This window comes from Frankliniella occidentalis, unplaced genomic scaffold (assembly GCF_000697945.3).
Source record: "Frankliniella occidentalis isolate FOCC.00 unplaced genomic scaffold, Focc_3.1 Scaffold8, whole genome shotgun sequence".
Classification (NCBI taxonomy): Eukaryota; Metazoa; Arthropoda; class Insecta; order Thysanoptera; family Thripidae; genus Frankliniella; species Frankliniella occidentalis.
In genome coordinates, this window is record NW_026267138.1 from 966,987 (window position 1) to 979,545 (window position 12,559).

Sequence of the window (12,559 nt, forward strand, 5' to 3'; positions counted from 1 at the left end):
TGAGAGAACTTAAATTACATTCTATGATAAGATATATTACAGAACTTTCAATCAAAAAACTACAATGACTCGTTATCTTCAAAACGCCTCAGAGGGATCAGGTAAAAGTGAATCGAAGAATGAAAAATTATATTTTGAGTATGGGAGGTGTTTCACTACATTTAAAGAAATTCAAATTAATATTATTTTATATAATTTCACTTCACGCAGAGGCAAGTGAGGGTATTGAATAGAATATTTTTAGCTGATTGTGACAAGGGTTTGCCATACCCAGAGTTATACGATATTTGTTTGTCCTACTGTTTGTTACATTGCAAGTTGAATCTGCTAACAGCATTCATTTGTAGAAGTCAAAAGTCATCACACCCCCACTTCCAATTACTGAGAACTAAAAATGACATCGGAAAATCTAAAACCAAACTTGTTTTGGTCATTTTTAAATTTTCCAGTGCCCCCCCCCCCCTCTTTCCTGTTCTTCCCTGGCCTCCCATCTGTACATTTCTATTACTATATTCCTTTAACCGTCACATTTGAGAATTTTAGCACACTAACGACTAAAGCTCAGCCACTACGGGCTGCTGCACGTACTCCTACGTTAGTTTGTGAAACAATGAGGATTTTTTTCTGCACGGGTTTGGGGGTGGGTGTAGGCGTGCGTCTGCTTGTAGTATATAGTGAAGGTGGTGCACACGTCCTGGAAGGCGGTAGTGGTGGTGGTGGGTGCCCTGGGGTCCTATACGCGCCCCAAAGGTCATCGTGACACTGTCTCTTTACAGCCCGTTTCGCCGCCATGTGAACCACCACCAGCAGCGCCATGTGCAGCGTCGTGCAGCAGAGGAGAGCTTGGTAAGGCCCCGCCCCACGCCTTGTTCGACAAGAGGTGCCCCCCCCCCCCCCCCCCTCTGCCTCCTGGTGGACTGACTTGCGGTACGTTACGACTCGGCTCGCGAACGACATCGTTTTCGGAGAACGATACAAGTCGGTCAAAAAAATGGGGGCAACTTGTCGGGAGGATCCACAACCAACGTGACTGACACGCACACATACCGCCGGGACTGGGTCGTCACGTCCGAGCTCTCTCACACACATACTGCTGGCGATTTGTCAGAAGCACGTCTTTTTGTTTTGCGTGCATATTACGATCGGCGCGTGCGCGCCGGGGAGAGATGGGGGAGAGGGGGCGGGGGCACGAGCGCGGGAGGCGACAGTGAGGCTCGAGGGAAGTCCCAAACAAGGCGTCGCTATTCTAGTCGCGCCCGCCGCCGCCGCGACGTGTATACGCCGTGATGGTCTCGTCCTGCTGGGAGTCCTGAGCCCCGTAACTCACTGCCCCGCCCCGCCCCGCCCCGCCCCGCCGCGCCGCGCATCCCGTTGCTTTAGGAAGGCAAGTCAGTGCGTTGACCCGCGCGGTGCCCCCCCCCCCCCCCCCCTTCTCTCTCGTTGCTGCTCTCGGTGTCCGGTCATGTCTAGTCGCGTGGCCGGCACTGCTGTCGTCGTGTCCTCACGTCGTCGATATAAAGCTCGGACATTTTCTCGAGCGATTGCTCTTCCTCCATGCCGTCACGCGCGGCGCCGCGGGCGCGCTGTGGCCCACATCGGGGACCTCCCCGCGGCGCCGCGACTGACTCCGCGCGGAGCAGCTCGCGGCTGCGGCGGCACGGGACGGGTCGGGTCGGTCAGCAGCAGCAGCAGCAGGGGACTTTCTCTAGCCTGCGTCTGGCGCTGGAGACTGGACGGGCCAGGCAGGCCGGACACTGACCTCGTCCACACTTGTGGTGTGACAATAAAAACGACCGCTCTCAAGATGTATCCCTTGTATACCATCCTAGACCACCCCAGACCCTGTGATTGGAAAGAGAATTTTGTGTGTGTTCGCTGTTCACACTCCAACAATATGTCTCCAAAATCGTCGTGGAATCATAACAATGTTTAAACTATTAAAAATACTAGGCGGCTGACTCACTCCACGCACTTTCTTAGTTATAGTGTACCGCATGCACGGGTGCGGGCGGGCTTGCCTATCGTCGCTGCCCATACGGCTCCTTATGACGCGTGCGAGTGGACAACCCGCCCACACGCGCGTGCATGCGGTACAGTACAACAACAAAAGGCGCGGCGTGAGTCAGCCACCTGGTAAAAGTGTTATGACGCTCACAACCTCTGCGACTGACACGTTCAGCATAGAAGTTTGTTTTCTTTTATTTAATAGCCTATTATCAAGGGCAGGGCAAATCCAGCACCCTATGACCACCTTGTGGTCACGACCCGTTTTTTTTCCCGCGTGAGGGCACGCACTCATCGCCAGCAGCGCCTGCAGCGCCTGTTCTAGCCGTCGTGCCTCAACGTTTGCCTCTCTGTCCGCAGGCCCGGTGCCCCCGGTGCTGCGACCGCTGCGGATGGCCGAGGTCCTGGCCGCAGGGGTGGAGAGGCGCCCGAGCCCCGCCGCCGGGCCGCTGCCGCCGCTGCCGGGGAATGCCCTGGCGGCGCTGAGGTGAAGCTGGCCATGGTGCAGGCCGCCGCCACCCACGCCACGCACGCCGACACGAACGGCGGCAGCAGCGCGCAGCCGGAGAGCGCCGAGCACAGCGCCGAGCACAGCGCGGAGGGCGCCGAACCCAACAACAACGACTCCCTATCGACGGCCGAGCTGGCTCTCCTAGCCAAACTGGAGGAGGCAAATCGGTAAGCCCCCGACCTATTGGTCGCATGTTGTCAGTTTTTGCTTTGTTTTTTGTGTGTGTAGTTTTCTGTCGTTTCTCTTAATTCGTTTATTTTTGTTTCGTTTTCAGGCTCATTGAAGCCGATGCCAAATCCTTAAATTCCTTGTCCGGAACCAGTGGTCATTCCCGCAAGAGTTCCGACACCTCGCAAATTTCCCTCACGTCCGGTAAGTGTGATTGGGGTTATATTTTCTTGCGTTATTTCTCCATGGTTTAGTGAGGTGTTCTCCTTATAGATACTGGGTGCACTTCTTATCATGCCTTATCTTTTATCTGACACATTGATGTCCATTTTGAGGCACTCCCTCGCCAAGTCCCTCTTCTTGCTGAGTTAGGTTTGTAAGTCAGTCCAATGATCAGATTGAACTCTTTGCCAGGCACAAGCTCAAGTCAAGACAGAACTGAAGATGCAGAAGAAGATGCTTGGACTATTTGGGGCCGGGTTGTCAGTGACTGGGACAATTTCTTTAAGAAGAAGAATCAATATGTCCGGGTATGAAACAAATTAATTTTTTAAGTGATGTAGTAATAAGAAAATGCTTAAAAATTTACCTAAAAATTTCCTTACGCTTTGTGTAATTTTCTCGTTTTTTGTTTTGCTTTTAGGACCTTGTACGAAAAGGTATCCCGAACAAATTGCGTGGGACAGTCTGGCAAAGACTGTGCAATGCACAAGAATCGCCTATTACGAAGCAGTATGCAGAATATATCAAAGCTACATCAGCTTGTGAGAAGGTGATCCGTAGAGACATTGCTAGAACTTATCCTGAGCATGAATTCTTCAAAGAAAAGGATGGGCTTGGGCAAGAGAGCCTTTTTAACGTTATGAAAGCCTATTCCTTACATGACCGTGAAGTAGGCTACTGTCAAGGTTCTGGTTTTATTGTTGGACTTTTGCTCATGCATGTAAGTATAAATGATTCTTGATGAAGATCAAAATTTATCCATATAACATCCATTAGCACCTAATAACAATAGTTACAGTAGTGACTATTATTCTGTCAACCTAAAACATTTTTATGTTTTCTTCAGATGCCAGAGGAGGAAACATTTGCTGTTTTAGTAAAGCTTATGCAGGATTATCGTTTAAGAGAAATGTTTAAACCTACCATGGCAGAACTAGGCCTTTACATGTATCAGCTAGAAAATTTAGTTCAGGTAAATCAACACAATCATGCAAAAATATTTATAATTCTAGTATAAATGACCATTTTAATGTGTTCTAATCTTTCAAATTTTGATGATACGTTATTTTTTTGTTTCGTTTTCAGGAACACCTACCAGATTTACATATTCACTTTTTATCACAAAGCTTTCACACCAGCATGTATGCTAGTAGCTGGTTTTTAACACTGTTTACCACAGCAATGCCCCTTCCTGTAGCTTGCAGGTGTGTGTTTTTCATCTACTTTTTTTATCTCTATGTGTTTAGTATTTCTTATTTGCTTTTACTGATTTCAACTACATTTTCAGGATAATGGATGTATTTCTATTGGAAGGGATGGAAATAATTTTTAAAGTGGCATTGGCTCTTTTAACTATTGCGAAAGACAACATTCTGAGTCTAGATATGGAAGGAATGCTCAAGGTAGTGTATTTTAATTGGGTGTGCAAACTGATACCTGTGTAATCCAACTTGAAATAACAAAAACTACCTCTCCACACCAGTACTTCCAAAAAGATTTACCACCAAGAGCAGAAGAGGATCCTGACAGTCTCATGAACATGGCATACAATATTAAGCTTAACTCCAAGAAAATGAAGAAGCTGGAGAAAGAGTACACCGCTTTAAAGACGAAGGAGCAAGAAGAAATGGTTGAATTAAAGGCAAGTTGGATGTATCAATAATTTGTCTAAAGCTATACTTTTTTTTCCTCTGGTGAACTGTATTTCCTAGCGTTTGTGATGACTTGTATGTGATGTCTTTTCCAGCAGAATAACTAACCTGTCTCTTACTGTTACACAGCGTCTTCGCAATGAGAATCGTCTTCTTCGTCAGCGAGTAGAATTGTTAGAAGCAGAATCCAGTGAATTAGCTGACCGACTGGTTCGGGGACAGGTGTCAAGAGCAGAGGAGGAGGAAACTACATTTGTTGTACAGAGGGAGCTAGCTGCCTTGCGACACACTCATCTAGAAACATCTCACAAACTTGAAATTGCTCAAGAGGAACTAAGCAAACTATCTATGATGATGGAAGAGACTGTAAGTTTTGCAAAAATCTTCAGCAAATTTTTAGTTATCTAAAATAGCTGAATAAGCTCTTTCATATTACTTGAACTAAATGAGACATGTGTTCTACTTTAATAGCACAATTCAGCACAATCATCCATGGATGAAGTATCCCTAAAGCGTGAAATGCTCACTCAAAAGGAAGAAATGGTTGAGTGTCTTCAAGAACAACTTGTCAAAGTTCGACTTCGTGAGGCAGAAAACGAGGCAACAATTAGAGATTTGCGAGCACGCATGCAGGAGCTAGAAGAGGTAAATTTTCGCATTCAAAATCGAAATGATAAAACAGTTAAAACATTTATAATTAATATTTTTACCTCTTTGCTTATAGGATAAAAAAACTTTGCGGGAGTCAACCGTTGACAATTCTGTAGCACATTTACAGGAAGAACTTATTGCTGTAAAGCTACGAGAAGCAGAGGCAAACCTCTCACTTAAAGACTTGCGCCAGCGAGTAACAGAACTAAGTGCTCAATGGCAAAGACATCTTCAAGTAAGCACACTAGAATCCCATCTGATATTAAATTGGCTATAACATTTTCCAATAAAAGTTTCTTTTATAAAATCTTTGTTTCAGGAGCACAGGGTTGAGGCTAATCCTCCACCAGATTCCACACCGAAAAAACTCCTGTTTTGGGACAACCGAAGTGCTGATACTCAGAGGCTAGAGGAAGAGCTAATGACTACTCGGATACGAGAGATGGACACTCTCACTGAGGTCAAAGAGCTGAGACTGAAAGTAATGGAATTGGAAACCCAAGTACAAGTTAGCACAAATCAACTTCGTCGGCAAGATGCTGAAAACAAGCAATTGCGAGAAGAACTTGAGCTATGTGCCACTCGTGAGCGTGAGGCAGCTAGGGAACTGAGAGATCAGCAGCATCGCTATGCTGATTTAGAATCTAAGGTAATAGGTCTCGCAAATTCAATTTTACTTCTCAGTTTCTGTACAAGACCATGTTCTTATGCCATTATTTGCTAATTTTGTAGATGAAAGATGAAACAATGATGGCAAGAATAAGAGATGCTGAACATGCACAAGCTGTCGCTGAACTAAGTCAGAAGATCTCTAGATTAGAAATGAAGGTATGCAGACGACACAAAAGATTCTAAATTTTTCATGGTGCATCTCTAGTTTTATTGATGGTTATAAATTCAATGGCTTTTTTTCTAGAATGAAGAAATGGTTGCTGAGGGAGAATTACGTAGTAATCTTGATGACAGTGATAGAGTGCGAGAACTTCAGGATAAAGTTGCGGAGCTGAAAGCAGAGGTAAGAGCAAATATCAAATCAAAGACATAAGCTGATTTAGATTGATTCATTTTACCAACATGAAACCGTGGGGAATCTTTATTTCCTGGCCCACTAATGTATTTGTAGAACCAACAACAAAAATTTTATAATGGAAATAATCTATATATTTTATTATTTCAAAAAATTGTTAATGTTTGGGATTTCTTTTTTATTAATTGGGTCCTAACACTACTGTGTTATTCAGTACCTTGCCAATCTACAGACACCAACGAGCCCATGTGAACCCTGGAAGTGGCCGGAGTAAGTGCCATGCTGTGCTGTCTTAAAGCAAAAGCAAATTGGCTATCTTGTAGCATTGTGCATGGTCTTTTGGCGCCTGCAATATCCTTCCCTAATTTTTTGATCATCACTATGTTTGTTATGCCCATCTTCTGTAGGTAATGTGTGTGCAAAATTCCATTTAAAAGCTGGTAGTTTAAAAGAAATGGAAGCATTCTAAAAGTTTTAATTTAGGTATTTAGATATAAAAATATTATTACTATTTCAGTAGCTCTCTGTGATTGAAAACAAAACACCATGTCTAAAAACTAAAATATGTTTTGGAAATATTTATCTATATATAATTATGAAAATGAATTTTTTATCAACAGCTTCATTAATTCTTGGCATGGCTTCTTGACATCAGCTCATTCCATCTGTTGCCTGCTATGGGTACTACTAACAAATATTATGAGAATACATATGTGTGTGTGTTGTTTATTTGACACAATTTAATATGCAAGATGGCCTTGAATTAAAAGCGATATTGATTGCATGAACTAACATTCAGTTTTGGAACAGTATTACATTGGAGTTTTAAATTCTGTGTAAACTCTTGTGGTCATCTTGTTGTTTAAATCCACAGATCCAATGATTTGCAGTAATAATGTCTTTTCTATTGTTTTTTGATCAAAGGGATGAATCTAGTCTAATTTGAACCCTAGTTGCATGTCTTGGTATCTACTGTGTATGTTTTCGATTAATTATCGAGTATCTATCTATTTGTTAGTGTGTTGTTGATTTACCTTTAGACAGTTCTTAAAGACAGTAGAAGGTTTTTTGCTTTTTCCTTTGATAGGCATGTTTGTGTTGTATGTAAAGTTCTATAAAATTTTCCTCTCTTTTTTTTTCTTTCTTCAAAATTGTGCTGTTTAAAAGGAACTGACCTATGACCTGTATTTTTACTATCTCGTCTTGCTGGTATTTTAGACACAGTATCAAATACGGATCATGTCTTGAATTAGGTGGGAAGGCAGAAACAAATTTGGGGAAGGCCTGTCCTTTTAACCCCTCTTATAACCCTTATTTTTATTTATTTCAGATCATGAGACTGGAGTCATGCAAGCAGCGTTGGATGTCTAGTGGAGACACAGGTCGTAAGCCTGCCTCAAGAACTGTATCTGTTGATACCGAAAGTGAGCATGATGAACCTGCTGACCTCCAAATTAAATTTGGGAACAGTGAAGCTTCCAGTCCAGAAGTTTGAATTTTTAGACTGTAATTTTCTCGTCCAGTGCTGTGTGTAAGATTTTTAGTTGACTTTCCATTAGTAGTAACTGGATGTGATTTTGATTAGTTATGATTGTGATAATGATTCTGTGGATGTGTATTTGCATATGTATTTAAACATTTCACCTCTATAGATTGTATGGCCTCTGTTATACCATAGTCTTCATTTTGTGTTGTTTTTCTCGGAATGTATGTGGGTTTGCTTCTTTGTGCAGGTGGTATGATCAGAGCTTGTATAGTGAAGTATTAGACCTGAGAAGTAACAAAAACTAATTCCTGGAGATGTATGGTTGCACCTTGAAGATCAATGTTATCCTCCCCTTGATCTTAATTATTTATCTTTAAAGTCTGAAGGAATCAAATTCAAAACCTCATTTAGAGGAGCAATACTCAAGTACTTATTGACCATCAGTTTAACTGAGGTACTTCTCTGTGCACCAGGTTTTGCTTTGAAAACCTGGCGGGCACCTACCAAAAATGTTGTAGAGGCAATACTGTTTTTTTTTTATGTTTTAAAGTGGATGTCGTAATGGTATTGAAAAACTCTTCAAAAACACTTAACGCACAAGTTAATAATAGTGTGCTGTTGTATATGTTGTATATGTGTAAAGCTGGATAGCTTTTGTTTCTTACGAAAGGTGCAAAAATCTTTAAGGACTTTCACTTCACTTGATATGAGTACATACTTCATTTATCATTCCCATGTTCGAAGAGGAACAATGTACTACAAACGCTAAGCAGGAGGCTCAATAATGAAATCCATATGACATCAGTTTTAATAATACTTCCATGTTTGTGATTTTATAATTAGTTTTATGAATTTATGATACTCAGTATCTTTAACATATATGTGATTTTTGGTTTCTAAAACATGTTTTTTTTCCTGTTATTTTTCCTTTTAAAAAAAGTGAAACTATGTTTCTTTTTATATTGAATGTTGAAGATATTTCTCAACCTAGCAAAATGTGAAATATTTTGATTTCTTGTGTCCTTGTGCAATGGCTGAGTCCATTGAAATTCAAATCATATCACTTGTATTGAAGTTGTCAATTAAGCATAGGATATTATGTATGTAGGAAGGGATGGGAACTTCTATCTAATACTAATGCTCTGTCTGAATATTTTTTGAGAACCTTCTGAAACTTTGTTGAAATTTTGAGTAATTACAGTACTTTTAGCTATTTCTGTGAATGAATTGGAGAATTCACTAATCCTATGCTTTTCCTTGGTTACTGATGCCATGTGTTATTTACTCTAACAACTAAACCTTTTGAAAACCTTGTAGGGTTTGTTATCCTTTTTGTGGGGATCAGCTTTCAAAAATTATTTGAACTTTGTTCTGTTAATCTTGGGTTTTGCACTAGTTTGTATTGCGGTACAACAAAATAGTTCTCATTCACTCTGAAAACATTCACAGCAGCACAGCAGTTTCCTATTTGCACTCTTTAATTTAAAGCTGAGCTCATTAATGTTTTCCCACCCTTGCAACAGGGAAGACCTTGATGTCAAATTCTTTATTGTTGAATTTTTATTGTTTTGAAAGTATTTTAATCTGATGCATTAAAGTAAGTAAGGGCATCCCCATAAAACATATGTAGACTCAACCTGAGCATAAGCACCTTTTAATTTATTTCATATTTTGGGCAAGATGTGCAACATCATTGCTAAAGGATTTTAGTCTTTCTTGTATTCTTTTCATCTGCTTTGTCTTGTTTGTTTATTTTTTGTTTCCTTTTAAAAAGTCTTTATGATCTGAATGTTGATTTTGTTTTACAGTTTATTTTTTAACATAATGTAAACATCATTTAGCTCCCATTTTAAAATATTCTGGCTAGAATGAATTTTGTAAAACAGTTGTAGCTTTATCCCTAAACAGTAAATGAATTAATAGACTAATTGCTTGAAAAGCATTGATATTTTTAAATGGGAAATTTTCTGTTCTGTAGTTTGTATTAAAGCAGAAGTGAAGCTCATGTTCTGTCATGGCAGCAAGCTGCCCCTACATAGTTTAAGAGATTGATATGCATTCTATCATATCCCACACTCCTGTTTAAATTTTTCATTTGGTTTAATTTTGTGTAGTTTCTGCAAAATGTAAAATGAATTTTGTACAGATTAGAGTAGCCTTTGTACCAATTGAGGTTTGTTCTCTTTCATGGCTACTTTTTCCTGGCATCATGTACTGTCATCATGAAAGTATTAAATGAACCGTCAATTTCAAAACATACATTTACCTCATATTTTTCACATCCCTATCCTACTTCATATACACCCTTCTTGTCAATGAGAGACAGTGAAGGGACACATGACCTGCCACAAAAAACTATGCTTTTTTATTGCTGAAAACAAAGAGTGCAAATTTCGAGGAGTCATTCCCTCAATCGACTTAGACAGCATACTCCTCACGCCGGCGCCCCCGCCTCTTGAGTCTGGAGCCTGCTGGCTTTGGCAGTTTCCATTTACTTGAAGTCACGTTTCGCGGCACTCACCACTCCTCCCCAATCTTGCCCAATCGCGTCAAGAGGAAAGAGTAGTACCCGACACGTCGAGTGGGTCCTAGTGACAGCAGGGCGCAAGGGGAGTTGGAAGACGGGGCAAGGGCACGGCGGAGGGGATTGGGGCGGGGACAGGTCACGACTGCGTTGAAGAGTAAAGGCTGTGCGCGAGTGCCTAGGGCCCAGCCCAGCCCAGGCCGAGGCCCTCGAGTGCAGCCCGCCGGCCTCCACCCCCTGTCCCGGGCCCGCCCCGCGCCCTCCCCCAGCGCGTCTCGCCTTGCGCGCGCGGCCTCGGCCGCGCTCCTCCCGTCCGGCACCGTCAGTCGGTGGCGACCCGCCCAGCGAGCAGAGCAACGCGCGGACCCCCCCGCAAACGCGTCGCGTCGCGCCGCGCCGCGCCGCGCCTCGCCGGCGAATCGAGTTGAGTCGAGTCGGGACGAAACGACTCGGGGCAAAAAGCCGGTCCCCACACCACACCGCGTCCGGCCCGCGCCCAGCACGCCTCGCACGTCCGCACGCGCGTGCAGACGGAGCGGCCGGCCCCGCCGCCGAGCAATCTGTTGAGCCGAAACAAAACAAACCGGGCCTCGCCGACCGGGCCCGGCTCGTGGTGCAACAGCGAGTGTTTCCCGAGCAGCAGGGGTCGAGCCAGGTCGACGGGCACGTCCAGCCAGGGGCACCGGGACCACCCCGTCGAGGAAGTGTGACACGCACCGGCCTGGTCGCGGCTCGTCGGCTGCCCTACACTAGCCCGCCCCAGGTGAGAGCCGCGAACATGACGAAACATTGAGTTTCTGTCAGAGAACAGGCAACACTGGATGGCAGAAATGTTCCGTGCGGTTCCGCTTTTGACGCTTTTGACTCGGAGCTCATGACATGCCCCGGGTTATTTGACGGTTTGACGCCGCGAGAGGTCGACCACCCTTTATGGAAGAGAATGGGCCATGGCCAGTGATCCAGCTTTCGAATGAACGTTACTTTCAAATAGGTTGCGTGGTAATAAACATAAACAGCCATGACTGTACCCAAAATTTTTAAAAAAGAAGCTGACAAACATTTTCTGTTATACATTTACTTTTCTGACACTGCATGGCAGTGGGGGGTGGGGCTCAAAACGTGGAGAGTGATTGGAGTGCATCAGAACACAGATGATTCGCCTGCTCACATTGTGGCGTCAAATTTAAATGACTTTAATTCGTTCCCCGTTATGGTTAGATTACTGCGTCACATTCGTTGTGTTTTGCATAGCTACGCAATGCCACATGAGAGCAGAGTGAGCCATCACGTCACTCACGCATGTCTCATTATTATTTTCTGAGTAATGTGTTGCAATGCACATTCGGTTGCATGTTTTGATTAACGGGAGAAGAAGAACAGCGGGTAGAACATAAAGGTTCCTGATCGGCTGAGCGCTTACCCCCACTACCGGGCGTGACGTAGAAGAGGCGGGAAGCTCTCGACCAATCGGTAACGTTTATGTTCAACCCGCTCTATAATTCTTCCTCCGTTAGTCGAAAAATACACTATTTGATGGTGATGCCGCAGTGTATAACCATGCGCTACTCGATAATACGCGGCGGCTGATTCATCTTGACTTACTGGTTCTACTGTTCCGCGTGCTCGGGGGGAAGGGGGAGGGGGGACTTCGCTCGAACCGTAAGGCGTAGGCGTAGTCAGATGATATGCAAATCCCGAGAGGCGGGCCGAATCGCAAAACTACATGTAGATTGCACATATACATTGTACACACAGACACAAACAAGTACTTCAAAATAGATAATAATACACAGAAACACATCGAAACACGTAGAAAACAACAACAACAAAACGGAACGCCCCAACTGAGCGCACTGGTGCTACAGGGAGACGGTGAGTAGGGGCGGGGGAGGAAGGGGGGAGGAGTCCCTTTACCCTCTGGCAGAGGGGACTGTCCCAAAACACATGCTTAAGCGTACCCGATCTCATGCGTGCGTGCGACGTGCGAAATATACGATGCAGTATAACCACAAAAGTGGACAAAGTAAGGGTAACGCGAGGAGAAGCCCTAGATGGGGGACCTAATTTTACTTCCATCCGTGCAGAACACGTCAAATTGAAATGAAATAGTTCCAGTACCTATTTATAGCCCATACGCTGCTATACCCCCCCCCCTCCCCCACGCTCTGCGTCTCACTTGTGAGCGTACAGTTCAACAGCAGGCATGTCCGAACTCGGCATATCAGCACAAGTTGTGAAGCTTGGGCTGGCGTGTAGTTTACCGTCTGTGTTACCGCGGACGTCGGACGGACTAACGCCCACCACCCACACCCCC

At 43.9% G+C, this 12,559-nt stretch overlaps 1 protein-coding gene and 1 long non-coding RNA gene across 7 annotated transcripts in view; both read left to right on the plus strand.

The window, feature by feature from the left end:
* Positions 1 to 9,980, plus strand: part of LOC113203812 (ecotropic viral integration site 5 ortholog) — a 61,562-nt gene extending 51,582 nt beyond the window's left edge. For 4 of the 6 annotated variants that reach the window (XM_052275673.1, XM_052275679.1, XM_052275666.1 and 1 more), the window contains 15 exons: positions 2,365 to 2,682; positions 2,790 to 2,887; positions 3,098 to 3,213; positions 3,327 to 3,626; positions 3,753 to 3,878; positions 3,992 to 4,110; positions 4,194 to 4,308; positions 4,389 to 4,547; positions 4,687 to 4,923; positions 5,029 to 5,202; positions 5,282 to 5,443; positions 5,528 to 5,857; positions 5,941 to 6,036; positions 6,125 to 6,223; positions 7,566 to 9,980. In XM_052275673.1, coding sequence (XP_052131633.1) covers positions 2,504 to 2,682; positions 2,790 to 2,887; positions 3,098 to 3,213; positions 3,327 to 3,626; positions 3,753 to 3,878; positions 3,992 to 4,110; positions 4,194 to 4,308; positions 4,389 to 4,547; positions 4,687 to 4,923; positions 5,029 to 5,202; positions 5,282 to 5,443; positions 5,528 to 5,857; positions 5,941 to 6,036; positions 6,125 to 6,223; positions 7,566 to 7,730 — 2,475 coding nt within the window. In that variant the 5' untranslated portion in view covers positions 2,365 to 2,503 and the 3' untranslated portion in view covers positions 7,731 to 9,980. Of the gene's footprint in view, positions 1 to 776; positions 847 to 2,364; positions 2,683 to 2,789; positions 2,888 to 3,097; positions 3,214 to 3,326; positions 3,627 to 3,752; positions 3,879 to 3,991; positions 4,111 to 4,193; positions 4,309 to 4,388; positions 4,548 to 4,686; positions 4,924 to 5,028; positions 5,203 to 5,281; positions 5,444 to 5,527; positions 5,858 to 5,940; positions 6,037 to 6,124; positions 6,224 to 6,449; positions 6,506 to 7,565 lie in introns of all 6 variants that reach the window. The other 2 variants (XM_026418707.2, XM_052275662.1) reach the window with 2 other exon arrangements.
* Positions 9,981 to 10,563: 583 nt separating this feature from the next.
* Positions 10,564 to 12,559, plus strand: part of LOC113203839 (uncharacterized) — a 21,662-nt gene continuing 19,666 nt past the window's right edge. Inside the window, exon 1 of the long non-coding RNA XR_003303264.2 lies at positions 10,564 to 11,008. This is a non-coding gene — a long non-coding RNA (uncharacterized LOC113203839). The remainder of the gene's footprint in view (positions 11,009 to 12,559) is intronic.